The following is a 24,971-nucleotide window of genomic DNA, read 5'->3' on the forward strand; positions in this document are numbered from 1 at the left end:
GGCAACCCGCAACTACAGGAGAATTCCCCTTGGAGGACTCTCTTCCAGTAAAATGAATCTTGCGGTTCTACCCGAATTATGAGTGAACATGGCTCAGGCGTTCGCTTGCGAGGTTATGAACATAGGCATCATCATTCTGAAAATCTTGAAGACAAAAATGAAAGTTATATACGGCACAAAAAATCGCGCAATGTTCGTGAATAGGGCACGACATGAGGCTAAATCAGAAAAGAGGGGTTTGAAGTTGGAATTCAGGCCTGAAGGATGCCTCACTCATACTTAGCGCTTCATAGTTCGGCTGCTGAACACTTCGTGCTTTGATTTTCTGACACTTCGTGATATGGTTTCTTAACGCTTGGCAGTTTGGCTCTGCTGTAGTGATGCATGAGTAAAAGAAACGAGTGGGCACGCCATGGGCGACCACGTACCAAAAACGACATCAGTTGCTGGAAACTTTGGTTCGCTGCAGGTGGCGAACCACCCGGAGGCGCTCCTCCAGGGGGTGGCGGAAGACCCGCACTGGCGGGCGGTGGCGAGAGCATAGCAGCATTAGGCGCGTAGCTCGGTGCACTGCTTGATGGCGGAGGGGGCGCGTAGGGCGGCGCGCCCAGTGGTCCTGGAGGAGGTGGAGGCGGAGGCGTCGCCCTCGCTTGCGTTGCTTGCAGCAAAGCCATGATGTTAGGCGGCAGAGTCGCCAACGCGGGGTTCGCTGCCGGCGTCTGCGCATTGTTTGTCGGTGGCGCCTGCAGAGGTGGCATGCCGAAGGCCCCAGGTGGCGGGGGGCCGTTAACAGGCGGCACTTGCGCCATGCCCATCGGGGGCTGGCCCATGGCCGTAGGTGGAGGGAAGCCTGCGAACGGCGCAGGGGGAGGAGGCACGGGGCCAGCGCCCATCGGCGGCGTCGCGGGCGTGCCGGGCGCCTTGAGCGCGGCGAGCAGCTGCTGCACCTTGCGCGCTTGCTCCAAACGGTCGTCGCCCGCGGGAGGTGCGGGCGGGCCCGGGGGCGGCGGCTGTATGAAGTTCGGGTTCGTGGGCGGAGGCATGGGTGGCGGGCCGCCGTACATGCTGCCTGGCGGAGGAATTGTGGGACCGCCGTACGGTGCGGGTGGTGGAGGAGGGGGGCCACCGTAGCCACCAGGTGGTGGCGGACCGTCGAAGCGGTCAGGTCCGCCATAGCGGTTGGGTCCATAGCCGCGTCCGCGACCACGCCCACTGGGACCACCGCGGTCGCCGGGGCCGTCGAACTCGTCCATCCGGCGTTCACGACCAAACTCGTCGCGGCGAGGAGGCCCGCCGCCGCTCCACCCATCGTCGTAGTCACCGTGGCCTCCGCCACCGCCACCGCCGTGCCGACCGCGATTGCGGTTACCTTTGCCTCTTCCGCCTCGTCCACCACCCCATTCACTAGTTGAGCATCAGTGACCACATTTGAGATTGGTTGTGGACTGAACTCACCGTCCACCACCTCCACCTCCGCCGCCGCCGCCTGGCCCTCTTGGCGACTCGTCGTTGGGATCCCAAGCAAATTCGATATCCATCACACCGTCCTGCAGGTTCTGATTCCGTAACCGGTCGTGCGCATCAATCGCTGCGCGCGTATCGTAGTACTCGACGTATCGCGCGCTGGCCGAAGATCAGCTCGATTGTTCTCACGTTCTGTCTATGCACTTACTTGGGGGCAGGCGCTGGTCGCACGTCCTTCACGTCGCCAAACTGCGTGAATAAGCGGCGCACCTCGTTGTCGTCGATGGTCTGGCTGGAGTTCCGCAGCATTACGATGACAGTGCCCTGCATGGCCTGAATAGATAATCAACATTTGAGGCAATCCACTTTGTGGCACACAACTCGACCGTACCTGGTCACGCTCGCCGTTCTTATTCCCGTCATCACGAGGCAGCGAATAGTGTACGTCAATCTGCAAGGTATGAAGTTTGAGGCAAACGCGTCGCGGGAGGGCAGGATAGCCTTACTGGTCGCCCGCTGATTTCCGAGCCCTGCAGTCGGTCCCTCGCACGCTCCGCCGCCCGGATGTCGAACTGATCAACACTCAGTGCACTCATTCAATACAAAACCACGCGAGGGAAGCTCACATAAGTCACGAATACCATGCCTCGTGTCGATATCAAGTCGAAGAAAGTTTTGATATCCCCATGCTCCTCAAAGAGGCCGCGTACATGCTCGCTGGGGGTTTCGTACTGAACACACACGCTGTCAGCCAGAACTCTCATGTAACGCAAAAACCAAGCCCCGTGCAGTAGAGGAGCACTCAAGCACGGGAAACTCGCTAACTCGCCTTGATGTTACGGATGAAGAGTGTTCTGCAGGGTCGCTCCCGTTGTATGCGCTCCTCAATGACTGATTCAGGTATTATGTGGTGACCTTTGCGCGGCGGGGGACGGCGGCCAAAATCATCGTCCGGAAATGGCGGAGGCGGTCCTGCAACAGCGAAGATGCGCGAGCGTAAGAATCTGAGCTTAATAGAGTTGCCAGAAAAGCAGAGCGATTGCAGTGCGCTCGATGAAGAGAGCGTGCCTGATTCCAAGTACATGGGCTTCCCATCGTCATCATTGAAGGCCTCAAGACATGGCGGACTACTCATGCTTCAAGCCTTCACATGCGCGGACCCTCACGGCTTCACCGAAGGCACAAATGACGCCAGCGCATAGCTTATCGGGCTACCCGCGTCTCATCCAGGACCGACGGCTCTCATCTGGCATTTCGCAGTTCAGTCTGATATTCAAGCGTACCTTCATTGTAACCGCCTCCATAGCCGCCACTGGGACCATCCCCGTAGCCGCCTCCGCCTGGAGGAGGGGGAGGAGGTCCGCCGAAGCCAGGGGGCCCAGGCGGAGGGGGTCCGTAACCATTTGAGGCACCACCATACGGTGGGTAAGGTGCTTGCATGGGGGGAGGGGGTCCGTCGTAACCGCCACTGTACGGCGGCGCTCCCATATGATCGTAGCCGCCAGGAGGCGGGCCGCTCATCCCACCGTCGAAGCTGCCGCCACCACCGCCATATCCACCACCGCGGCCACGCCCCCTCCCCCTGCCTCTGCCTTCATGACGAAAGTGTGAGCGGTCGGGGCCGGGTCCCTGCCCGCCTCCCCTCCGGTTGAAGTTGTCATGGCCGCCGTAGGGATGATGACGATTCATGTTAGGCTTGCTTTGTATGCGTACGCGCGCTGCGTCTCAGATTTTAGGCGCTCAGAGGACTGGAGACTGCTCAGAGGAATTCGCTGGCTTGACGGTCGCCCGGAGAGAAGAGCACGATGAATATTCGCGGCGAGAACGAAGAGGTCGGGAGCAACGTGCAAATTTCCGGATCGGCCCTGGAGCGGAGCGCTACTGGCCACGTGGCGTGGCGGGATGCAGCAACGTCCGTGCGTCCGACACACCCGTACACAAACAACAATGGTCTACGGCATTGGAAGAGGCGTAACGAGTACCATGCTAAGCGTACTGAGGTCATGTAGGTAGGGAAGCGCGTCGCATACATATGGTAAATGAAAGTAGCCCAGCAGTCCGACGGGACACAAACGTGCCGGCTATCGTACAAGGACAACAGCGGGTGGTGGAAGGAGGGAGTCAAGTCTCGAAAGGTTGGGTCATCTAACAGTTGCAGGCATCGGCCGCGGTGTTGTTCTGCTGGTTGGTGAGGTTAACGCCGTTTCGTGCCGCAGTTGTGCCGCGAGCAGCGCCCCCGCTCCGTGCAGACGGTGGTGCAGTCAACGGCAGCTTCTTGGCTGCAACAAAGCCATCAGCATCTCGCTACCGCACAAAGCCCTCGCCACGCACCAATCGCCGTGAATATATCCGCGACGCCCTCGCCCGTCTTCGCGCTCGTCTCGCCCCACATGAGGCCCTCCTCCTCGGCGTACTTCTGCGCCTCCTCCTGCGTCACCTGCCGCCGCGCGGCGAGGTCCGCCTTGTTGCCGCACAGCGCGATCACGATGGACGGGTCCGCCTGCCGCTGCAGCTCGCGGATCCACGTCCGTGCCTTCTCGAGCGACGTGGACTGCGTAATGTCGTACACGACGACGGCGCAGTTGGCGTTGCGGTAGTACATGGGCGCCTAGGGTATGTGAGGAGGGGCGCCACGAATCAATGTGGTTTGGGCATACCAAAGACTGGGAATAAGGTCAGCGTGCGATCGGATAGAGGGATAATGAGGCCAAACTCACCTTATAGCGCTCCTGACCAGCAGTATCCCTGCAGACCGCTTAGCCGAGTGTCCCACTATCTGCCTCACCGCCCACGCACCAGATCTCGAACTTCACCGTGGTCCCATCGTCCAGCGTAACCGTCTGCGTCAGGAAAGCAGCTGGTGGCGCCCGTCAGTCCACACAGCTCTCATTATACGCCACACTCCCCCAGCCGAATCCACTCACCGCCAATCGTGCTCTCCCTGTAGTCATCGAACTGGTCCTTCACGAACCGCAACACAAGACTGCAGTCTTCAGGTCAGCGCTCGAGCCCCGCACAGCACCAGCCGAGAGGTGTCATGTCATCAGCGCACCTCGACTTGCCGACCGCGGACTCGCCTGAACGGGTGAGAGGGTCAGTATACGAGTGTAGGGAGAGGTTGAAGGAGCAGGATAACTGACCGAGCAGGACAAGCTTGAACTGGAAATGCTTCGACATCGCGCTCGTCGTCGTCGTGGATCAAGGCGCTAGCCGCTCGGCGGCGCAGGCACGCACGCGCACGCAGGTGGAGTGGCGGCATCGGGCCGGGGTGTTCCGGCCGCGCGGCATATCGCGTGGGAGGATTGTTCGAGTTGGCCGCAAGATGAACTTGACGAAATAATCCGGTACTGCTCGGCGCCTGGATGGAGGGCAGCGATGATTGGGGTGTACTCTGAGGAGGAGCTCCGAGCTTCCCGTGTCTGTCTTCTCTGAGCGTTATGGGGTGGCTTCGCCACGTACAACAGACAGAAGGTGACGCGTCATGACCCTGACCATCCGAGCCGAAGCGGACTCTCAGGCTGTGAACAGCGAACGCTCGATGCGCATAGACTGTGCGATAGTAGTACATGTGGTGCTGCTCGTAGGAGCAGCAGCGGGTATGTCGTAGGTATACGAAGGATAGTACGTGGGCAACCAGAAGCATCGCCATATTTTACAGGTGCAAGCTGCATGGACACCCTCCTCACCTCCTCCTGACTGCCTTCCGCCTGACAGATATCGGCCGCGAGAACAGCCCCCGCGCAGTCTGCGCATCCAAACCCGGCAGCAACGCTACCCACCGTCCTTCCCTTTCGCGCCATTCCCAGGCGTCTGGTCTGCCAGGTAGCGGTCGTGCTAACAAGGGCGGATGTGCAGCGTTGAAGGCAGGGTGTCCGGGAACACTCAAACGCGACCCGAAGGCGACGTCTTGCCAGGGTGTGCAGGAGGCGGTGGGTGAGGGTAAAGGAGGTGCAGGGGATAGAATGATGGAGGGGACGCAGGGGCGAGGACTGGGAAGGAGAAGGGTGTCTTGCAGGTGGGTAGGGCGGGGCTGAAGATGAAATTCAGCATGCGTTCCAGAAATGAGGAAAGGATAAGAGGGGGTGAAGGTGAGGGTGAAAAGGTAAGAAACTCACCCGCAAGCCGATCCGGCGGCGCTGGCGACGGTGGGGGAGGTGAGGGGCGCGCAAGGATTTGGATATCGGGGGCTCTTCTCCCTCAGCCTCCTCATCCCCTGCGTCTTCCAAGGCTAACAATGCCTGGGAGAGCGTGTACACATCATCCCCCAACGCGCCGTAGATCCGGGTGCATAGGCCCGCGAAGCGCGTCGCTACGCCAGGGATAAGCGTGTCGGATACGCCTGGAGGGAGGATGTCTGGTAGGCTCAGCGCACGAAGCGCGTCGACATCGACGAGCTGAAGGGGGGGGGCGAGTTCAGATATGTACCCCACACCAAGATCGAGAAAAAACTCACGATCGTCGAGTCCTCTTCTTCCTCCGCGCCGCGCTGGTATTCTACCCGCACATCGAGAAGGCGGGATGAAAGGCTCGCAAGCATGGTTATTGTGAGTGACCGCCTGGTGAGCTATAAGACTCGCGCACGTCGCTGCGCATGAGTGTGGGAGGCAGCCAACGAGGGTGAAGGTCCGGGACCGGATGAACCCCGCCCGGAGGCTTCATGGCGGGAACGCGGGTCGGGGGTGGCTGTGAAATGGGGGTAGGAATCACATGGGACGTGCCTGCTTATGGGCGCGACGTCATAAGGGAAAGCCAATTGTGGGAGGGCGGTTTGTGCTGGGGAAGGGAAGGGTTTGGGAGGATGATAGGCCACTAGAAAGACTTTGAACAAGTAGAAGGCGGTTGTCAGAGGAGGGAGCAGGAGAGCCTTAGGACGTGTGCGCGGCAGGGGGTGTCTGAGAGAGAAGAGGTCAGATGGCCTTAGAGTTTGCGAAGTTCCTTTGTCATTCACTGAGATTAGGTCTGCCAGGATGACCATTCGGTATGTATCTCGGCACCTATCTTACCGGTAGTTGATCTTGATGAGAGTTGACTAGCTGACTGACAAAGTGTGAGCCCTCCATAGTCGTCTTGAGCAAAGTTCAACCAGCTTCACGTGAACTTTCGGCAAGTTCCGAATGCATGCTTCCCCAGCTTGGGCGCTTAATTCGCCAAGTCCCCAACTGCCAGCCGGACTGCTCACGCTCGTTGTCGTCTCTCGCGGACGCTCGGGAGCCCCCATCACTCGCACATCTAGCAGGACTGGAAGCAGACCCTCTAATATGCTCGTCCTGTCTGCGTTGCAGAACCTGCTCGCCCAGGTCCTCGACCCGCCTTCGCTGCATAGCGCAGTTCTGTTCACTACGGCTGGGCAGTTGATCTCGTACGCTGCGGACTCGCTGCGTCCAAAAGACGAGATACGTGTCGTCGTGGGTATCGCTGGCGAGGTGTGGCTGGAGACACAAGGGGAAGGTGCTGAAGGTGAGGGAGGCGAGGGCATGGTCGATAGTGAGGTGCGTTGTATCTCGCAAAACTTGGATGGACATATGCGAATCGTTCCCCTAGCTGGGACGCATCATCGTCATCCCCATCGTTGAGGGAGGGTCAGAAGGGAGGGGCGCACCGCTGATGTTGCTCGCATTGAACGGGACGGATAGCGTGGCGTGGGAAGAGCTGCAGAGCAAGGTGCGTACAGCGCTCCCTGGTGCGCCGGCTCTGACCTGGCAACAGGGGAGGGTACTTGCGCAGCATCTGGCGCGAAATCTATCCAAGTTTCGCGACCACCTCATCGCGCCGAGGTCGCCCCCTCCACCAACGACGGCGCAGCGGTAGTAGCGGTCAGACACAGTGTGATTGGATCTTGCAGGCCTCGTTCCATCTGTACTGTATACGATAGAGCTATCTTGGTTGAAGTTGTACCCTGAGTCCCTGCACGTCGCCGCGCACGACGTCGCCGCCCGTGGGACATTCGCGATCGCGTTCCGGACACGGGCGCGTCGATCATAACCGGGTGCGTCACCTTTTCCGCAGGCCCCGTAAGCGCCACTACCTCCGCCGCCGTGCGCCGCTCCTTGTCCCAAACCCCCATCGCCGCCCCGCTCGCTCTCTACGGCGCCCTCGACGACGACGATGCGGGCCTGGTCGCGGTGCTGCCGCCGCGAGACGGTCGAGAGCATATACCTGCAGGAGGCCCACGCTCGCCCGAGACGACATGTTCACGCACTCGCGCAAAAGGTTGCCCAGCAGCCCGCTCCGCCCCCTCCACCGCCTCCGCTCCCACATGCGTCGGCAGCCCCGACAGCGCGCGTCCGCCCGGATCCCTACGCGCTGCTCTCGCCCGAGCTGCTCCTAATCCGCAACAACCTACTTGGACTGCTCGGCTCTGCACACCCTGGCCTCCACGACGCGGCGCGCGACTTCCTGACGCAACCTGCGCAGCAGCTCCGTCCCCTCCTTGTCCTTTTGCTTGCTCAGGCTACGAACGGTCTCGGTCGGAATTGGCGGAACGTCGTGAATGCGGCTGGCTTCGAGCGCGCTGCGGAGCTCGACCGCCCGCTAACGCAGTCCAGCCTCGTCACCGATGCTGCCCCACACATGCGCGACGACCGTGCGTCCTTCGCGCGCCCCTTCCCCCTCCAGACACCACCGACCATCGCCCACCCACAACCCACCCTCGATCCTTCCGCTTCACCCATCCTCCTTCCCACACAGGTCCGTCTTGCGCAGATCATCGCCATGATACACACCGCGAGCGTCCTTCACGAGGGCGTAGCAGCCGGCAGCGAGGCAGCGCACGGGAACAAGCTTGCAATTCTAGGCGGCGATTTCCTTCTCGGGCGCGCCAGCTCCGCGCTCGCAGCTCTGGGCGCGGCGGAAGCCGTCGAGCTCATCGCGGCCGCGATCGCCAACACGGTCGAGGGCACGGTGATGCGCGTCGCGACGAGCTCGCCGGCGGAAGCATGGGCGTCGTACGTCCGGCGCGTATACCTCGGCGGGGCGAGCCTGATGGCGAAGGGCGCGCGGGCGGCGGTGGTGCTCGGCGGGTGTAGAGGGCAGCTGCCGGACGTGGCGTACGCGTTCGCGCGGAATATGGGCATTGCGCAGCAGATCATGGAGGACGTGCGGGAGTGGGAGGCGGGCGGGAGCGACGTGACCGCGCCGCTACTGTGCGCATGGAAGGTCAACCCGAAGATGGGCGCGCTCGTCCAACGGGGGTTGGCGGACGAGGCGGACCTGGATATGGTGAGCGCTCCTTAGAGCAGACTGTCGCTTGGTGCTAACAGATTAATTCTGCAGGCCCGTGACTACGTCGAAGAATACGACGGTCGAGATCGCGCGCGGGATGTAGCGCACGACTACGCAGCGCAAGCACGCGAGGTGCTCGCTGCGCTCCCGGAGAGCGGCGCACGGACAGCACTAGAAACACTGACCATTGACGGCTTGGACTAGACTTACCCACCCCTCATGTAATAGACACGCGCGTCGCCGATATCGTTCTCTAGCACCCTTTGCTAGCCCATACTATGCACTGACTTGCGTTCGGCTGCACTTTCCTTGATCCTCAGCTTTCATCACTTGCATCGTAAGGCAAACTGAAGGCCTGGCAGCCTGCGCTTTGGTCAACAAATGCGAAGTGTAGCTGAACATCAATATATCATACAACAACGCGAATGCGGTGGCGGTCGCTATCATGGCGACCTTCGTGGTAAGGCTAAGATACATATGGTACATGTGCGTGCAAGAAATCCAGTCACAAGTCCTCATTCATGAACAGTGAAATCGTCAAGGTCGTTAGTCCCGCCTATTCGCCGATCTACCAATCAGTGTCCGTCATGTTCGCATCCTCCTCCCGCTCGATTGCCGCGTCTTTCTGCTTCATCCAGCGGTCCGGAACCTACACCTCACCGTCAGTAACCCGCCTTCGCCTCTCCATGACTATCTGACTCACCATCGGGAAATACCTCTCCATCGCGGCCAAGAACCTCGACCGGTACTGCCTCGGCGTCACGATCGTCGGCTCGCCCCTGCCTCCTCCACCGAGGAACGCGCTCTCCTTCACCCAGCTCTCGAGCTTCTTGTCCCAGGTGTAGGTGCGGATGTAGTCGACGATGCCGACGACGAGCTCGTCGGAGGCGCTGTCGACACCGCAGACGAGGGAGTAGTCCATGACGTTGATGTCCGCGAGGAAGCGGGTGTCGTGCAAGAGCGCGCCGCGAAGGATGCGCTTTGAGTGCTCGCGGACGTAGAAGGGACGCTCGTGCATGGCTGGGGAGGAATGAATTCCTGGAAAAATGAAAGGCAGAATGCACTCACTCTCGATCAAGTTCTCGTCAAGGAGGACCTCGTTGAGCTTGCCTGTCGACTGAACATGGCGGTTCCGCGTCGAACCCTTCAGATCGTAGATCTTCGAGAACCGGCGGTCGTAGAACAGGTTCTCCATGACGAGCAGGTTCATCTGCGTCGACTTGTAGGACTTGCCCGTATTCCTGTCCTTTCCCGCCCTCTTCCAGGTAAGCTTGTAGCAGCCGAAAACCTTGGCGAGCAGTGTTGGACGCTGCAAACAAGTTCTTGATCAGGCGCTTTGCGGTAATGTTTTGGAAATTTACAACGTACGTCAGCCGAGACTGCGGACGACATGTAGTCAAAGTACGCTGGCGCGAAGGTCTCCATCGTTGCCATCTCAGGACGAGAGAGCTCCTTGGCAATGAAGCGGTCATCTAGAAGGCGATCAGCATATCGGTATCGGCCTCGCACAGATATCAATTCACCTCTGGTCTTCAGGAAGGCTGAACCAGACTTTCCACCACTAGCATCCCACTTGAAGCACCGCGCAAGTGACTCGATCATGCTCTTCTCGCAGTCGTACGTGCGGCGTAACGCATCGAACTGCTCTGGGTATAGGACAGTACAGCTAATGGTCAAGCCGCCACTCTCGAAAGCTGGAACATATCGTCAGTTCTCGTTAGTAGGCCGTGAAGATCAACAACTGACAGATAGCCCATGGCAGCTTCGACGACGGTGTTTTCATGTCCTCCGTTGGATCTGGTAGCTCCGCCGAGTCGACGTTGACGACGCCCCACGTTGACGAAGAGTCCGCGACAGAGCGATCGTCAGGCATGAATGCCTCGCCGCCGCTCTCGGTCACCCGTGCTTCTCGAGCGGTCCGCTTCTCTGCGCGCGACTTGGCAAGCATTTCCCGGTATTGCGGCGAGCTAAAGGGAATAGAGTCAGTGAGAGATTATACAAGACTTTGAACATGACTTGCTTCAGGGCCAGTGCAATGATAGAGGTCGGTTCATCCGTTCGTACGACCATGGACGAGTCGCGGAAGATGTGCTCTGGGTCGCTTGTAGGGTCCTCCACCTCGATTCGCATGCTCTGACCAGGTTGCCAGAGTCCCGTCAGCGCCTTCAGGATTGATGTGCGCTCCTGTCCTGGTGGTCCGATATCCAAGTCAGGCGGCGGCGGAGTGAGCGACATGCTGGGTTTGAACGACGAGAGGAAGGGTGACGGTGGCAATGAGATGGGCCCTGGCGGTGGAGCTGGCCCGGTTAATGGCCTTGGTGAAGGTGGCTGGGCAGGCTCGTTCGTCGACGGCTGCGGGAAGGTCACAGCAGGAGGCTCTTGCGCGGCCTCATCACCATCCTTCTTGATTTCCTTGTCGTCCACAGGAGGCTTAGAGTCTTCAGTTGCTCCACCTTCGGCCTCGATAGGCTGCTTCCTAGGCTCGTTGTCCTCCTGCTCATCGCCTTCATCGTCGGCCTCGCTGGACGAGTTGAAACCGTCGCTCTCGTCGTCGTCCTTCACCACGTCCTGAACACTCTCGAGCACCTCCACTGTAGCTGTCGACGAAGCGACCGGTCGTGCGCGCTTGCCCTGGCGAATGACTCTGTACTGCGGCTTGTCTGAGTGGCGGCTCATGCGCTCAAACTGTCGTGTAAGCGTATGGACTTTGTTTCCGGAGCTGCTTGTGGGACGGCGGAAGCCTTGCATGCCTTTCGCGGAGGGCACTCTGTCCTTCTGACGAACGCCGACTGACTTTGGAGTCCTGCCCTTGGCCGCAGACGATGGCTGTAAGTTCCGATTGGGAGGCGATATAGTGCCCTGATTGCGCGTCTCGTCCTTGCCGCGTGCACCCTTCTCCGGAGATGTGCGTCTGGAGGAATCCCTGGACTGAAAGGCAGAAGAAGCGATAGGTTGTGCGAAGCGAGACTTCTGCCCAATGGGCTTGCGGTGGGACATATGTCCTCTGGCAACATTGGCGGCGTAGCCGTGCTCGAAGTCGGAGACAGAGGACTTTTTGGACAACGTCTTCTGCCTTGGGCGACTCTTGCTTCGGTGCCTATGTCGTGGGGCACGCGGTGCGAAGTACTCTTGTTCGCTCTCAGACGCAGCGATCACCCTAGGAGGCGGGGGAGGGGGTGGGGGAGCCAAAGCTGTCTCCGCCAAGTCCTCTATACCTTCCACTGGTAGGGCATAAGAATACTTCTTCACCAGCTCTGCGACCGTCGGCTGTTTAGCGGTCTTTCGAGGCAGTCGCGAAGTGCGTCCAGGCTGCAGCTCAGGCTTGGGCTTATCCTGGATAAGGGTATGTTAGCGCTATATGCCGGATAAGTCACGTGAAAGCACATACCTCAGACTGGGCCGGTGCCTGTGAACTTCCAGGTTTCGTAGTCGTCAATTCCTCAGCCCCGATGGTGGAATCGCTCCCAACGTCGACATCTGACTTCGCGTCCTGCACAACTACTTCCTGATTCTCAGCGGCGTTGGCGGCTTGAGATGACTCGGCGTCCGCGCCAGGTGTCTCTTCGGGAGAGGGCCTCGACGTGTTGTCGACAGTGGGAGACTCAGTGATCGGCGTAATGCTCGGCTCGTGCTCGAGCCTGAGGAGCGACGGAGGATGAGGATAGTGAGGCTCTGCCTGGGACTCGCTGTCGGATGCCTCCGAAGCGGAAGACGTGTACGAGTCCTCTGTGTCCCTTCGCGTCTTCGAGGGTCCCTCCTCAGCTTCCGATACACTGGTTGACGGTAGATGCAACTGCTCGCCCCAATCGCCATACTTGCGCGGCCACATCGCGCGGACCGTGCCAAACGTTGATCCGCGCTTGCTGTTGCGATCGCCGGGCACATTGGGTGTCCGCGGCTTGGGGAGCCTGTCGAACTCTGCTTGCCACGCGACGATCTTGTCCTGCCGATACGAGTGCACTTGGTTCAGCGCGAGCGTATCCGTCGGAGCAGAGTCCCGGTAAATGCGGTTGATCAGCCTGCTAATGTCCTCTCGCTCCTCCTCTGCGCGAGAGATGAAGCCATTGACCTGCGCAAGGAGGATCGCGTCATTCTCCTCGTCTCCAGTCGCCGCGTCCATACTGATGAGCTGCAGATCGTCGATGAGGGCAGAGTACCATAGCATGTTGCGATGATGGAGCTTCTCGAAGTCCTTGTTCTTGAGCTCGAGCTGCGTCTCAGGGCGGACGCGTATGCGGAAGGGAGGGAAGTTGACCTCGTAGAGAGTGATAGGGTCTGTCTGGAATCTGACCGTCATACCATGCAGTGCGAAGTAGCGGATATGGTGCTGGTAGATATTGTGCTGGCACCCAGCGCCTTGCACGAGCTGGACATCCGCAGGATAGAAATGCAGCTCAAGGAACTTCGCGAATGAGTACCGCAGCATCTCCTCCGAGACCGGGATGAACGGCGTCGCGGACCCGCAGACTTTGCACGCGCTCCAGGTGGTGACGAGGTCGGGTATCGCGAAAAAGTTGTTGTGACCGATGATCTGGCCGTCCCATTGCTCGACCGCGACGGCCAGTCGGGTCTCGTTATGCAGGAAGACTTTGCAGTGCCTAGCGAGTGGCTGATCGCAGCCCTTTCCCGCGCAGACGGCCTTCGGGTCAAGAAACTTCACCACCGTCTCTTGGACCTCTTTGTCGATGAATTGCCCGAGCGTGCAGTCGTTCTCGCCGTAGAAGGTGATGTACTTGAACTGCGGCGGCGTGCAAGGCCGGTCGTTCACGTCGGCCATTGGCACCGTGTACTCCAGCATGCTGATGCACTGGTACTTCTCAACGACGAAGTCGTCGGCGTTCTTGCGCAAGTACCACTCCCAGACGCGCCGGGCTTCCTCATGCTGCCACTTCAGGTAGCTGTACCTGCTCTCGGGTGCGATATCCGCCTCAGTCTTCATAGGCTCCATCGGCTCTGCGATAATACCACCCGTGATGGTCGACCTGTTGTTCGTAGACGTCGACAGGGTTGAGGTGGAGGCACTATTAGGCCCGGGACCAAAGTATCCTCCGCTGTCCGCGCTATGTGGCGGCGAGTACGGCGTATCATCCGGACGCGGCGTATGTGCCAGGTTCGGCGAGGGAAGGGCCTCAATCTGCGCATTGAGGTCGCTCGCATCATGCTCATGCACCTCCTGAATCGCCGGCGGGCTCGCAGTCATCTCTGCGGTGTCCGCTGTGATGGTGATCTCGTGCTGGTGCGCAGACTGCACAATCTCTTCTCTCCGGATGACTTCATCTTCCCAAGCGCGCTTCGCCTCGAGCGTCTTCGTGTTCAGCTCCTTCATCTTGCGGATGGGGTACGGCGGCGGGAAGCGTAGTGTGGCCGAGACGGAGATGAAGGTCTTGCGATAGGGTTCCAAGGACTGGTCAATGCGGCGGGATAGCCTCAGTTCCTCCGCGTCCTCGTCAGGGAGATCTTCGTCCCCGCCCGACCCGCCAGGCGAGGTCACCGCCGTGGACTGTAGGTCGACAAGAGGGGCAGTCCGAGAGGGTGTAGTCCCCGTATGTGTCGCAGTCGCCAGCATAGCGGCGATGTTAGGCGGCGCCTGACTCCGCGAATACGCGGTAGGTACGGCCTCGGGATTCAGCGACGGCATCGTGATGACCGAGTCCTTCCACAGATGCGTCTCGAGCTTGAGATTGCGCACGATGAACGTCAAGAAGCGGGTGACCTTCTTGACCCTGCACAACGTGTCATTGTCCGCGCCGCGCAGGACGAGGGTGCATCCCATATCCCGATGGCAGCCCTCGAAGCGCATGTACGTCTTCCGGCGGCCAGGAATGAGGGGGTGGTCGAACGTCTGGCTGCGGTAGCGCGCACAATGCCCGAGGCGGGGCTCGAGGGCCAGCTTGTCGATGGACGAGAAGACGTCGCCCTGGGTCATGCGAGCGACCATCTGAATCGCCGAGGGCTTCACCGCGCGCGCGACGGCGATGTTGTGCGCAGCCAGCGCGTCCAGCGCGATCCGTGACACCGACTTCTCAACAAGAACGACGTGGGGGCGCAGTGCCGCGATCCGGCTCGCCAAGTTGGTCAAGTACTCCTTCTCCTGCCGTACAATCTGGCCGAAGTGCAAGTACTGGCCCTCGACGCGCGAGAACTCGAGCGGGAACGTAACGAGCATGACACGCGGGTTCCGCTGCGAGCGTGACATCGCCTTGTGCGCGACGTTCTTGGTGATGACCGCGCCGTCGACGTATTCTGAGTCCTTGGGCGCGCCGCCGGGGATCTTCTTGATCTTGACGTAGCGCCGGACGTCCATGTCCTCGCCTTGACGATGAGGCAGCGTTGTGAACGTAAGCTCGCGGGCGATGCGGAGAGCGAGCTTGAGCAGGACCTCCTCCCACTCGCGCACATTCGGTATTTGCTCGATGGTCAACATCTGGCGCAGCATGACCTTCAGGTGCATCATTGAGGTCAGATTGAGCTCGTGAGCATATCTAGAACCCAAGTTAGTCGACACGAAGAACAAACACGCATTCTACTTACGCCGTGCTCTCCCTCCGCGTCCTCCACCCTGGCTCGGCCATGATGAGGTTGTCTAAGCGACTCTGTACCCTACTCCGAATGAACGGCGTCGCGACGTCATTCTCCGAGTTCATACGCGAACGCACCCTGCTTTTCGGTAGCGGGCTATCGAGGCGATCCGGCGAGCCTACAGGAAACTGGATGGAGCTCAGCTTTCCATCATCGGCCGTCGGGAAGGCGACCTTCTCCCTGTCGACGCCCTCCGCGGGTGAGACGCTGCCGCTCCCTTCCTCAACCTCAATCTCGACGTTATCCTCATCGGTCACGTCGCGTCTGAAGGGCGCTGGATTGCTATCGCGGAGAGGTTCCCATGTGAAGTTCACGTGCATGTCTTCCGGCGTATATGGTCGTGAATTGAAGCCGCTGTCATCAGATCCGGATATGGGTCGCCTAGTTTCTGCAATGGAGTACAGGTTGAAGGGCTCATCCCGTCCGAATAACTGTGATGCAGCAAAGGGGGATTGAGGGTGCTGACTAAACGTCATGTTGGGGTCGCCGAACTGGTGTGCAGGAAAGTTGGCCATGGAGGAGACCACGGATCGCCGGTCGTCGTCGTCATCGTCGTCCACCTTCGCCAGCTTCTCCACGCAGAGGTTGCACACGCGCACCATGCCGTTATGGCCGAAGCGCGAGCCCTTGATGATGTTGGACGCGCAACGCGAGCAGAATATCTGGCCTGAGGCGTTGTCAGATCGTGTGGAAGTACAAATCGCGCGTGCCACGCACCACATATCCTGCAGTGATGCTTCCTTCGCCAAGCGGTGAACACGCTCTTGCAATCGTAGCACTCCTTGCAGTTCTCGTCGTCCATCCAGTAGTCTTTCGAAAGACCTGCACCACGCGTGAGCTGAGCATACTGCCAATCTGACTGAGGACGCACCTTCGCCGCGTATTCGACGGATGACCTTGGAGACAGAGCCCGTGCGATGTAGGCTATTCGACGTCTTGATGCTACGCGCATCGTCTTGGATGGGAAAGCCTGGGATAGATGTGCCAAAGATGCCGCTCTCGGGCGATTCGTGAAAGGGTGTCGAGTAGAAATTGGCGACGCGCGATGGCGAACGTTCGTACTCGAGCGTGGACAGGGGGACCTCTGCGACACCGAGCGACACCGCAGGAGGGGCCGGGGTGAATGATTTGGTAGATAACAAGAGATTTGGGCGTTCTGTGTTGGACTGCTTCGAGGAATTGCTGGATTGTGTGTTCATTGACGGGCGCCGCTGCTCGTTCACGTTCGGCGCGTTATTCCCATTGTTGCTGCCAGCGCTTGCGGGTGGAGGTGTCGTGTTCGTGGTAGAGGATAGCGGCGCAGCCAGCGTGTTCTTCATGCGCGAGAGGATCGAGGTGACGAGGGTATAGGACGACTGGTCGTTCTCGTCCTCCTCCGAGAATGGATTGAACGAGGTGAGGCTGGCGATGTCGTCCGTCGTTCTGGTGTTGCTCCTCGGTCTGAGCTGGGGGCTCCCCAGCGGCCCCGGGACTGGCGAGGAGACCTGGGGATTCTCCATGATGATGGGCGGGATCAAGCGTCGCACCGGTGCACGAAGCTACGAGCGAATTGGCGCCGAAGCCACGTGCGCGTTTGATCTCCGTATGTCATTGTTCTTCTCCCTCCACAAAACCTGCCTTTTCGGGACATTTCTCCTGTCATTCCGCAGCTTCTGCGCAGCGTTTGCCTGGCAAATGGGACACAATATATTGGTCTTCCTTCTTCACTACATTTCCGGGAGTATGGTGCACCAATTCCTCGTCGCTAGCTCTCCTCCTGCGCTCTACACGACATCACCTCAGCACCACGCGCAACTCACAGCTTATCCGTCCTCCAATTATCTGCGGCCTCGTGATCTATATTCTCTCCACGTCAACACTTCTCTTTTTGCCTTTGAGAAGTAGCCATTCAATCTGCAACTCCGCGCTTATGGGCAGCATCTACACGAGGACGGCGAAGAAACACGCAAGCCGTGCTTGATTACGGAGCCTTTCCTGAAGCTCTCTTAGTGAACCTACTGGCAAGAATTCGTTGGACGCATCACTTGAAGGTCACGATCTTTCCCTGAAGGACAGTCGCTACCTCAAGCAAACGGATTACTGTCACTTTTCGACACTCATCTTTCGCTATTACCGTAGTGCAGGCTACCGCATCCTCCCAGTCGTCATTTGGTCCGTTCATCTCCACAGATCTGCTATCGAGGAGCCATTCCTGTTCATCTCGAAGAACTTCCTCCTCCAATGCGCAGACGTCCCACGTACAAAAAGTACCGCCCGCACGACGATGTGGAATGTTCATCGCCGGATTTCAGGACGTGATCAACGCTCCGCAAGCCCATCGTCGACCTACCTACTACGCCACTTTCCTATCGCGTTCGTGTCTTCCTACATCGGACAACTCCCGCGCGAACACCGTCAACACCCTTACGTCGCCTTTCCGAGCAAGTCTTCCAGACCGGTATTCGAACAGCGATGGCACCGTGCGATGTTCCCGCCGCCGGCGCAATATCGAGAACCGGATATTTCCTCGACTAAGGTCCAGTCTCACTCGCACGTCGTCCTGAATCACCTCCAGCCGCATGCAACCGCCGTCAGCTGACGGTCCTCGGGCGCCCCTGCCACCGTAAAGGTCCCCTGCGGGTCTTTGTTGGCGACGCTGAATACCATCCAGAGCCTCGTGTCGCGGTGCCGCTCTGGGCAATGCCGTGCCGAACTCGGTCAGGTGACATCCATAGTCCGCCCCCGGTCTCGGAAGGACTGCATCGTCGACCGCGATTCTATCGAAAAAGGCGGCCACCCCTTACCGCATCCCCTCCCTTTTGAGCCTGGATCCGGCCGCTGACGATCCTTTGGAACCTGCTTTCGAGGGGCGAAGTCGTCGGCGACCACCTTTTCGGCGCCCTCTTCTCGAGAAAATTCGTTCTGCGTTGCCCTCTCTGAAGCTCCGAAAGTCAACCTACTCGGTTGGCTGTACCCTCGCTACCCCCTCTCTCCTCTACACCTGACGACAGACGATCCCGAGCGCAGATCCTCCGCCGCGGCTAATATCCCGTCCTGCACCTGACATTCACCTACAGTTACTTTGGCATGGTCTTAGACCTTCCAAGTATGCCGCGCAGGCACCCACATCCCCTCCCGCACTGCCTCGTCATACCCCCAGTCTATACGGCGTCACCCTCGCCCACCCTCGCTCGGCCGCGAGACATGCCACCAGTGCCGCCTGTGGCATACGAACGCCGCCCTCGCCAAATTGTCATCCCCCAGACGGGTATAAAATCTCGCCCCTTTCGTTGAGCTGCCCCAGCTCAGCTCATTAAGCTCTTCCCCACCCCACACTTGACTTCATCGCCTCTCAGCGTCAGCTCGCGATGTTCTCGCTCTACTTCCTCACGATCCTCCCGGCCGTGCTCGCCACCCCCATCGCCCGGCAGGCGACCACGATGCCCGCCCCCGTCTACGTTCACCCCACGGGCAACACCAACTTCTGTCTCGGTGCCACTGGTGACGCCAATGGCGCTGCCACGACCATCGTCGACTGCACGACCAAGACGGACAGCACCCCGTCGTGGATCCTCGACAACGACAAGAAGTTGTTCCAGCTGAACGGCACTCAGGTGTGCCTCGACGCCGGCACGAACAGTGAGTCGCTCCTCTTACTTCCTCGCCACCTGCTGACCCTCCTTTAGTCGGCGATGGCGTACCCCTCAAGGTCTGGCAGTGCTACGACAACCTGCCTCAGCAGCAGTGGACGTACAACACTGGCGACCAGCACTTCTCCGTCGGCCCCGGTATGTCTTTTCCTTTACCCCTTTACATCCTCTGACGTCCTCTTAGGTGCCGAGTGTCTGGACCTGACTAACGGTGCCTTCACCAACGGCGCCGGCACGCAGACCTGGTCGTGCATCTCCTACAACACGAACCAGAAGTGGACGACGTCCCCGACCGACAGCGGCAATGGTGGCGGAACCACCCCGCCCCCGCCCTCCGGGAATAGCCAGGTGCTTCACCCTAACGGTAACACGGGCAAGTGTCTCGACGTTCAGGGCAATGTCCAGGCGAACGGCACCCCTGTTGAGATGTAAGCACTTTACCATCCTTTCTCGCGCACTCGATGTTGATGCCGTCCTCAGCTACGACTGCAACGGCACCGGCGCGCAGCAGTGGGTCCTGTCTCGCGGTCACACTTCCGTCCGTCTCGCTGGCACCAACTACTGCCTCGACGCTGGCACCAACAGTCAGTTTCCTTTTTTTCGCGTTTGCTTGTACACGACATTGACTATCTTTGCAGTTGGCAACGGCGTTGGCATGAAGATCTGGCAGTGCTACGACGGACTCGCCCAGCAGACCTGGTACTACACCGACGACAACCGTATTGCTGTCGAGAACAAGGGCCAGTGCCTTGACCTTACCGGCGCTAGGACGAACAACGGCAACATTGTTCAGACCTGGACTTGCACCGACGGCAACACCAACCAGATCTGGTACTAAGCGGCGCCATTCACCCCTTACGTTATGACTATGACCCTTTTTGCTGTACTTACGCGCTCTCTTTGGACAAGGTGCTGGTGACAGGACTTCGGCTCGACATTACTGAACTGTACTCACGGACTTGTATCAATTGTGAACTCATCCTACTTTATGACTGACACTCTTGTGCCTACCACACTCATGTACTGTACGATTCCTTAGTACAAAGCAAACGATTTGAATTATCATCTTCTTGCGTGTCGGCCTCGAACTCGCGTATCATCTGGGTATGTTGACGTATTTGGTTGTGTGTCCACCGGAGCGATGCCTACCCATTCTGGCAATTCGGCCGTTCTCTCGTTCTCAGCGGCGACCATCATCTTGTCGACATCCCGCTACCTCTACCTATGCGTCGCCGCTGTGTGTAAAACCAAATTATTAGAAATTCAGGCAACTGTCCGTTCGCCGTTGAGTGTGGCAGCATTCTATACAAAATGCGCCAATCCTCGTCTGAACCACCGCCTGCAGCTGCAAAACATCTAGCGCTCTCGCATCCGAACTTGCGCTTCTTCCTCTTGCCAAGCGCTATCGCTAGGCTATCCCCTATATTAGTCCGCACTTCGTGCTATTGTCTCTGGCCTTCCGTTGAAGCTATCCAATGAAAACGATGCGTCTGGCCCAATATCTCGCCTCGCACTGCCCCTCATGCCTGTAGTCTCAGACTTCGGTCGCTACCTGCGATATCTCAGTTCACTCTGAATACTTTTCGCATCTCTACACTGCCCGCCATCCTAGCAACGCGTCTATGACTCACCTCACCTTCAAGACATCTCGCCTACCTGAATCGTCGCCTCGAGGTATAAAAGGCGGCCGAAAGTGCCTCATTTCTCCAGCATCCTCAGCTCCTCCAGCACTCGCCACACTCATCAGCGCCCCTCAAGCTTCGCCGCATCACCAAGCTTCGCCACCACCAACCAACAATCAACATGTTCTCCATCGTCCTCCTCGCCCTTCTCCCGGCCGCACTCGCCAAGCCGTTCCCGCGTCAGACGACGACGACGGCGTCGGGGAGCACCGTCTACATCCACCCGAACGGCAACACCAACTTCTGCCTCGGCGCCGCGGGCACGAGCAACGGCGCGGCCGTCGACATCTTTGACTGCACGGTCAAGTCGGCGAGCACCCCGGCGTGGACTCTGAACAACGACCAGAAGCGCTTCCAGCTCAACGGAACCCAGATGTGCCTTGACGCTGGTTCCAACAGTGAGTAGCACGAATTCATCATCCTTGACATCTTCTTACGATTTGGTCAGTCGGCGATGGCGTCTCCATGAAGATCTGGCAGTGCTACGACAACTTGCCCCAGCAGCAGTGGACCTACAACTCCGCCACCCAGCACTACTCCGTCGCCACCGGCGCCGAGTGCCTGGACCTCCGCGACGGTGTCCTCGGCAACGGCGCGCCCACCCAGACCTGGCAGTGCAGCGACGCCAACACCAACCAGAAGTGGACCGTCACCGCGCCGTCGGCCAGCACCACTCCGCCCGTGACGCCGCCCTCGAGCACCGGCCAGGCCCTCCACCCGAACGGCAACACCGGCAAGTGCCTCGACGTCCAGGGCAACGTGCAGGCGAACGGCACGCCGGTCGACATCTACGACTGCAACGGCTCGAGCGGGCAGCAGTGGGTCTTCTCCCGCGGCAGCACCGCCGTCAAGCTCGCGGGCACGAACTTCTGCCTCGACGCCGGCGAGAGCTTCGCCAACGGCGCGGGCATGAAGATCTGGCAGTGCTACACCGGCCTCGCGCAGCAATCGTGGTACTACACCGACGACAACCGCCTCGCTGTTGAGAGCAAGGGCCAGTGCCTCGACTTGACCGGCGGCATCCTCGACAACGGCAAGCTCATGCAGACCTGGACCTGCACGGACGGCAACACCAACCAGATCTGGAACTAAGCTGCAGCTTAGATTTGAGCGATGTATTACTTTTCTTGGGATCTATTGGACATTAGACTGGGTCGTCGCATTGTATCATGTACCAGTTACCATCCGCTCCTTCAATGCAATATCCTGCATACCTTTTCGTCATACCCGCGCGATGTCCGATTTCCCAATTGTCTCTTCTTAGTGCGCGATATGACTATTCCTTTCACGCTCCCTTCAGACTATGGTCTGCTCGTCTGCAACACTCGCTCGCTGATCTTTCTTCTCCTCCTCCTCGAGTTCACATTCCTCCGTCTCCTCTTCGTCTTACAATTGCCTTCACTAATTTTCTTTCGAAAACCTTCTCTTCGTGAGCGCGCTGGATTGGATGATAAGTTCTAGTGCTCAGATGATTTACGAGACGGTCATGATGTTCAAGTTGGACCCTCTCGGCCATCGCCGAAGCGCGCGCAGATGCGTGTCGCGTTTGTGGCGTGCGCGCCCTCGACTTTGGCGCGGCCTCCCACCACCTCGCAGCCTCATTCCCCTCCTCCTTCCTCGTTTCGACTGACCCTCGACCCTGTCCATATCCATATTTTCCACTAACCGCCCACCATGGATGACGATGATGCCGATTACATGCAAGGATCCGACGACGAGGTACGTGCCCTTGTTCTTTGGGCGCCTATTCACAGATGCATGGCATTATCACGCCCATTTCCTTATGTCAGTGAATGCTAACGTAGTGGATACTAGGACTACGGCTTCGACTACTCCGATGGCGATGACGACAATGACGCCGACGCCGCGGACGTCGAGAACATGTACTATCGCGCCAAGTGTGCGTGGCGATCCACCCTCCCTTCCCTACCCGCTTGCCTAACCCATCCCCCCACCAGCAAAGAAGGAAGATGACCCCGAAGAAGCACTAAAGGAATTCCGCGCGATCGTCGACCAGGAGCAGGAGATGGGCGACTGGTGCGCGTGCTCGTTCACCTTAGTGGCGAGAGTCCAACTCACATTCAATGCTTCACATCACAGGGGCTTCAAGGCCCTCAAACAGTGCACCAAGCTCCTGTTCCTTGTTCTGCACCGCCCGGAGGAGGCCCTGAAGACCTACTCGCAGCTCTTAAAGTACACGAAGTCCGCGGTGACGCGCAACTACTCGGAGAAGACGATCAACGGCATCCTGGACTATGTCGGTGGCGGGAAGGGCGGGCCTGTGGAGGTCGATATTCTGGAGAAGTTCTACAATGTGACGAAGGACGCGTTGATTGAGGCGAAGAATGAGGTGCGTGTGGGGGAGAGGAGCGGGAGGGATGAGGGATGGTGGCGAGGATGAGAGCGAGTGCTGACAGGCTACTTCTGTACAGCGTCTATCCGTCAAAACGAACCTCAAGCTGGCCAAGCTGTGGCTCGACAAGAAGGAGTACGGTCGGCTCTCCAAAGTGCGTCTCAAAGGTCCCATCCTACTCACTCACGCAACTGATCACCCCACCTCCCATCCCAGCTCATCCGCGATCTGCACAACGCCTCCCAGGGCGGCGAGGACGACCAGTCGCAGCGCGGCACCCAGCTGCTCGAGATCTACGCCCTCGAGATCCAGATGTACAACGAGACGCGCAACTTCAAGAAGCTGAAGGAGATCTACAACGCCACGAACGCCGTGCGCTCTGCCATCCCGCATCCACGGATTATGGGCGTCATCAAGGAGTGCGGGGGCAAGATGTGGATGGGCGAGCGTGCGTGTTTGCGCGATTTGTGGTGCATGGGCTCGTACTGACGGTTTACCGACTTGCAGGACAATGGAGCAAGGCATACTCGGACTTCTTCGACTCGTTCCGGAACTACGACGAGGCGGGCTCGTTGCAACGCATCCAGGTCCTCAAGTACCTGGTGCTGGCTAACATGCTCACGGGCGCGGAGGTCAACCCTTTCGACAGTCAGGAGACGAAGCCGTACAAGAACGACCCCGAGATCAAGGCGATGACGGACCTGGTCGATGCATACCAGCGGCGAGAGGTACACGCAGCGGAGAAGATCTTGAAAGGTGCGTTGACGGCAGTTCGTGCACGGCCTGCTGAAGCCTAAACCGCTTGCAGACAACGCCGCAACGATCATGGGCGACTCGTTCATCAAGCAGTACATTGGCGAGCTCTTGCGAAGTTTGCGGACGCAGTACTTGATCGACCTCATCAAGCCGTATACGCGTCTTGAGCTGGTGTTCTTGGCGAAGGTATGTGGTAAGGTATGAGTTGCGTCGACGCATACTCATGTCGCGCACAGCAACTGAACGTGGACGTCGAGGAGGTGGAGGAGTTACTGATAGGGCTGATCTTGGAGGGCAAGGTGGATGGCCGCATCGACCAGGTTGGCATGCGGTTGGAGCTCGACAAGAAGTATGTCTTCCCCCCCTCTGAAAAGCACTTGTACTTACTCGCATGCTCTTCAGGCAAAGCCTCGAGAAGAAGCGGTATGCTGCGCTACAGAAGTGGACGGAGACGCTGGAGTCGGTCCATGGCGCAGTAGTGGGCAAGACCGCGGCACGACAGAACGAGGGCGCGCAGATGATGATGAGTGGAGACCCATTCTCGATGAGAGAAGAGCGCCAGTGGATGTAATTGTAGCTATCCAATCTCTTGCTCTGTACTGTATATCCATGCAACGTCGCATCCCTGCCTGTATTGCTTTTCTCAGTTGCGTGCATCGAAGGCCGAGCATGTATACGCACCTCTATGTCGGACGCTGGAACGGCTCCCAGTCGTAGTTCCACCCCGTGCGAGACGGCGTTTCCGTCGGAACCTTGAGCTCGCGCGGGAAGAGGCCGCGTATCCGTGCGTCCAGCGCCCTTGCCTGCGGCGTCGACAGCTCCTTCAGCCTCTCCATCTCTGCCTTGCTCCTCGCGCGCGGGTCCTCCCGCTTGTTCGCCTCGAGGTGTAGGTGCGGCGCAATCCGCTCAAGCTCGTCCATCGCCTCCTGCATGCAGCGGAACTTGCGCGCGAGCTCCGCGTCGCGCGCCTTGCGGACGTGCCGCTTGTGCAGCAGCCACGCGCGCTCGATGACCTCGTGTGCGTGCGTGTGAGGGACGGCGCGGAGGAGGGCGCGGGCGACGTCGGGGCGGTAGGTGCCCGTGGGCGTGGGCTTGTTGCGGATGGTGCTGGGGTAGAGCGCGCGGCGGATGTGCTCCTTCTTGGGATCGCCGGTGTTGGGCTCGGCGCGGGCGTAGTGGCGCACAGACGTCTGTGCGGCGCGAAGCGCAGGCGGGGCGCGCACCCGTTGCAACAGAGCGGACGACATCGAAAACAGGCTGGCTAGTGATCGACGGAGGCAAGAGCAG

The 24,971-nt window shown here is 59.2% G+C and overlaps 10 protein-coding genes across 10 annotated transcripts; 5 read left to right on the plus strand and 5 right to left on the minus strand.

Annotated features, from left to right (window-relative positions):
• Positions 1–118: 118 nt before the first annotated feature.
• On the minus strand, positions 119–3,300 carry SCHCODRAFT_02613132 (uncharacterized protein). Its single transcript, XM_050344582.1, has 9 exons — positions 2,748–3,300; positions 2,294–2,436; positions 2,091–2,195; positions 1,971–2,036; positions 1,856–1,915; positions 1,673–1,797; positions 1,456–1,623; positions 429–1,404; positions 119–372 (listed from the first exon to the last, which is right to left on the minus strand). Exons 1-9 carry the CDS (start codon positions 3,151–3,153, stop codon positions 349–351), a joined length of 2,073 nt encoding a protein of 690 aa, XP_050202479.1. The 5' UTR covers positions 3,154–3,300; the 3' UTR covers positions 119–348.
• Positions 3,283–4,684, minus strand: SCHCODRAFT_02613136 (ras-domain-containing protein). Its single transcript, XM_003037009.2, has 8 exons — positions 4,605–4,684; positions 4,517–4,541; positions 4,389–4,447; positions 4,261–4,321; positions 4,182–4,209; positions 4,122–4,127; positions 3,796–4,072; positions 3,283–3,743 (listed from the first exon to the last, which is right to left on the minus strand). The coding sequence occupies exons 1-8, from the start codon at positions 4,639–4,641 to the stop codon at positions 3,610–3,612; spliced, it is 627 nt and encodes a 208-aa protein (XP_003037055.1). The 5' UTR covers positions 4,642–4,684; the 3' UTR covers positions 3,283–3,609.
• Positions 4,685–4,985: 301 nt separating this feature from the next.
• SCHCODRAFT_02567612 (uncharacterized protein) lies at positions 4,986–6,424 on the minus strand (the record flags this gene model as incomplete). Its single annotated transcript, XM_003037008.3, has 5 exons — positions 6,413–6,424; positions 5,918–6,356; positions 5,580–5,858; positions 5,177–5,494; positions 4,986–5,120 (listed from the first exon to the last, which is right to left on the minus strand). Coding segments are annotated over exons 2-5 (816 nt in total), but the record flags the coding sequence as incomplete, so codon positions are not given.
• Positions 6,425–6,609: 185 nt separating this feature from the next.
• On the plus strand, positions 6,610–7,358 carry SCHCODRAFT_02613148 (uncharacterized protein). The gene is made up of 3 exons (XM_003038368.2): positions 6,610–6,953; positions 7,006–7,125; positions 7,171–7,358. The coding sequence occupies exons 1-3, from the start codon at positions 6,723–6,725 to the stop codon at positions 7,270–7,272; spliced, it is 453 nt and encodes a 150-aa protein (XP_003038414.1). The 5' UTR covers positions 6,610–6,722; the 3' UTR covers positions 7,273–7,358.
• A 676-nt stretch (positions 7,359–8,034) lies between these two features.
• SCHCODRAFT_02488796 (terpenoid synthase) lies at positions 8,035–8,889 on the plus strand (the record flags this gene model as incomplete). The annotated part of the gene is made up of 2 exons (XM_003038367.2): positions 8,035–8,682; positions 8,737–8,889. The coding sequence occupies 2 exons, from the start codon at positions 8,035–8,037 to the stop codon at positions 8,887–8,889; spliced, it is 801 nt and encodes a 266-aa protein (XP_003038413.2).
• Positions 8,890–9,253: 364 nt separating this feature from the next.
• SCHCODRAFT_02487216 (uncharacterized protein) lies at positions 9,254–16,583 on the minus strand (the record flags this gene model as incomplete). The annotated part of the gene is made up of 11 exons (XM_003037007.2): positions 9,254–9,334; positions 9,389–9,705; positions 9,754–9,994; positions 10,054–10,157; positions 10,209–10,379; positions 10,432–10,652; positions 10,697–12,018; positions 12,155–15,167; positions 15,217–15,931; positions 15,982–16,086; positions 16,136–16,583. 11 exons carry the CDS (start codon positions 16,581–16,583, stop codon positions 9,254–9,256), a joined length of 6,738 nt encoding a protein of 2,245 aa, XP_003037053.1.
• A 2,028-nt stretch (positions 16,584–18,611) lies between these two features.
• On the plus strand, positions 18,612–19,731 carry SCHCODRAFT_0231154 (carbohydrate-binding module family 13 protein; the record flags this gene model as incomplete). Its single annotated transcript, XM_003038366.1, has 5 exons — positions 18,612–18,882; positions 18,930–19,031; positions 19,078–19,321; positions 19,374–19,477; positions 19,532–19,731. 5 exons carry the CDS (start codon positions 18,612–18,614, stop codon positions 19,729–19,731), a joined length of 921 nt encoding a protein of 306 aa, XP_003038412.1.
• Positions 19,732–20,381: 650 nt separating this feature from the next.
• Positions 20,382–22,074, plus strand: SCHCODRAFT_02531070 (ricin B lectin). Its single transcript, XM_003038365.3, has 3 exons — positions 20,382–20,973; positions 21,024–21,709; positions 21,758–22,074. The coding sequence occupies exons 1-2, from the start codon at positions 20,697–20,699 to the stop codon at positions 21,665–21,667; spliced, it is 921 nt and encodes a 306-aa protein (XP_003038411.1). The 5' UTR covers positions 20,382–20,696; the 3' UTR covers positions 21,668–21,709; positions 21,758–22,074.
• A 175-nt stretch (positions 22,075–22,249) lies between these two features.
• On the plus strand, positions 22,250–24,255 carry SCHCODRAFT_01107637 (PCI-domain-containing protein; the record flags this gene model as incomplete). The annotated part of the gene is made up of 10 exons (XM_003038364.2): positions 22,250–22,294; positions 22,391–22,475; positions 22,534–22,612; positions 22,676–22,925; positions 23,008–23,082; positions 23,145–23,376; positions 23,436–23,684; positions 23,737–23,870; positions 23,921–24,033; positions 24,087–24,255. The coding sequence occupies 10 exons, from the start codon at positions 22,250–22,252 to the stop codon at positions 24,253–24,255; spliced, it is 1,431 nt and encodes a 476-aa protein (XP_003038410.1).
• An 8-nt stretch (positions 24,256–24,263) lies between these two features.
• SCHCODRAFT_02567631 (uncharacterized protein) lies at positions 24,264–24,931 on the minus strand (the record flags this gene model as incomplete). The annotated part of the gene is made up of 1 exon (XM_050343808.1): positions 24,264–24,931. The coding sequence occupies one exon, from the start codon at positions 24,929–24,931 to the stop codon at positions 24,368–24,370; it is 564 nt and encodes a 187-aa protein (XP_050202480.1). The 3' UTR covers positions 24,264–24,367.
• Positions 24,932–24,971: the final 40 nt, after the last annotated feature.

Source organism: Schizophyllum commune (genome assembly GCF_000143185.2).
Source record: "Schizophyllum commune H4-8 unplaced genomic scaffold SCHCOscaffold_2, whole genome shotgun sequence".
NCBI classification, from domain to species: domain Eukaryota; kingdom Fungi; phylum Basidiomycota; class Agaricomycetes; order Agaricales; family Schizophyllaceae; genus Schizophyllum; species Schizophyllum commune.

Bases quoted from the DNA above. Each gene is read 5' to 3' on its own strand.
- SCHCODRAFT_02531070 (XM_003038365.3), top strand. From the start codon at position 20,697: ATGTTCTCCATCGTCCTCCTCGCCCTTCTCCCGGCCGCACTCGCCAAG. The intron at 20,974-21,023 runs GTGAGTAGCACG...CGATTTGGTCAG, and splicing joins CCTTGACGCTGGTTCCAACA to TCGGCGATGGCGTCTCCATG.
- SCHCODRAFT_02613132 (XM_050344582.1), bottom strand. From the start codon at position 3,153: ATGAATCGTCATCATCCCTACGGCGGCCATGACAACTTCAACCGGAGG. The intron at 1,798-1,855 runs GTACGGTCGAGT...TTATCTATTCAG, and splicing joins AGAACGGCGAGCGTGACCAG to GCCATGCAGGGCACTGTCAT. The intron at 373-428 runs GTACGTGGTCGC...GCATCACTACAG, and splicing joins AGCAACTGATGTCGTTTTTG to CAGAGCCAAACTGCCAAGCG.
- SCHCODRAFT_02613148 (XM_003038368.2), top strand. From the start codon at position 6,723: ATGCTCGTCCTGTCTGCGTTGCAGAACCTGCTCGCCCAGGTCCTCGAC. The intron at 6,954-7,005 runs GTGCGTTGTATC...TCGTTCCCCTAG, and splicing joins AGGGCATGGTCGATAGTGAG to CTGGGACGCATCATCGTCAT. The intron at 7,126-7,170 runs GTGCGTACAGCG...ACCTGGCAACAG, and splicing joins GGGAAGAGCTGCAGAGCAAG to GGGAGGGTACTTGCGCAGCA.
- SCHCODRAFT_02613136 (XM_003037009.2), bottom strand. From the start codon at position 4,641: ATGTCGAAGCATTTCCAGTTCAAGCTTGTCCTGCTCG. The intron at 4,448-4,516 runs GTGCGCTGATGA...TGAAGACTGCAG, and splicing joins TCCGCGGTCGGCAAGTCGAG to TCTTGTGTTGCGGTTCGTGA. The intron at 3,744-3,795 runs GTGCGTGGCGAG...GCTTTGTTGCAG, and splicing joins GGATATATTCACGGCGATTG to CCAAGAAGCTGCCGTTGACT.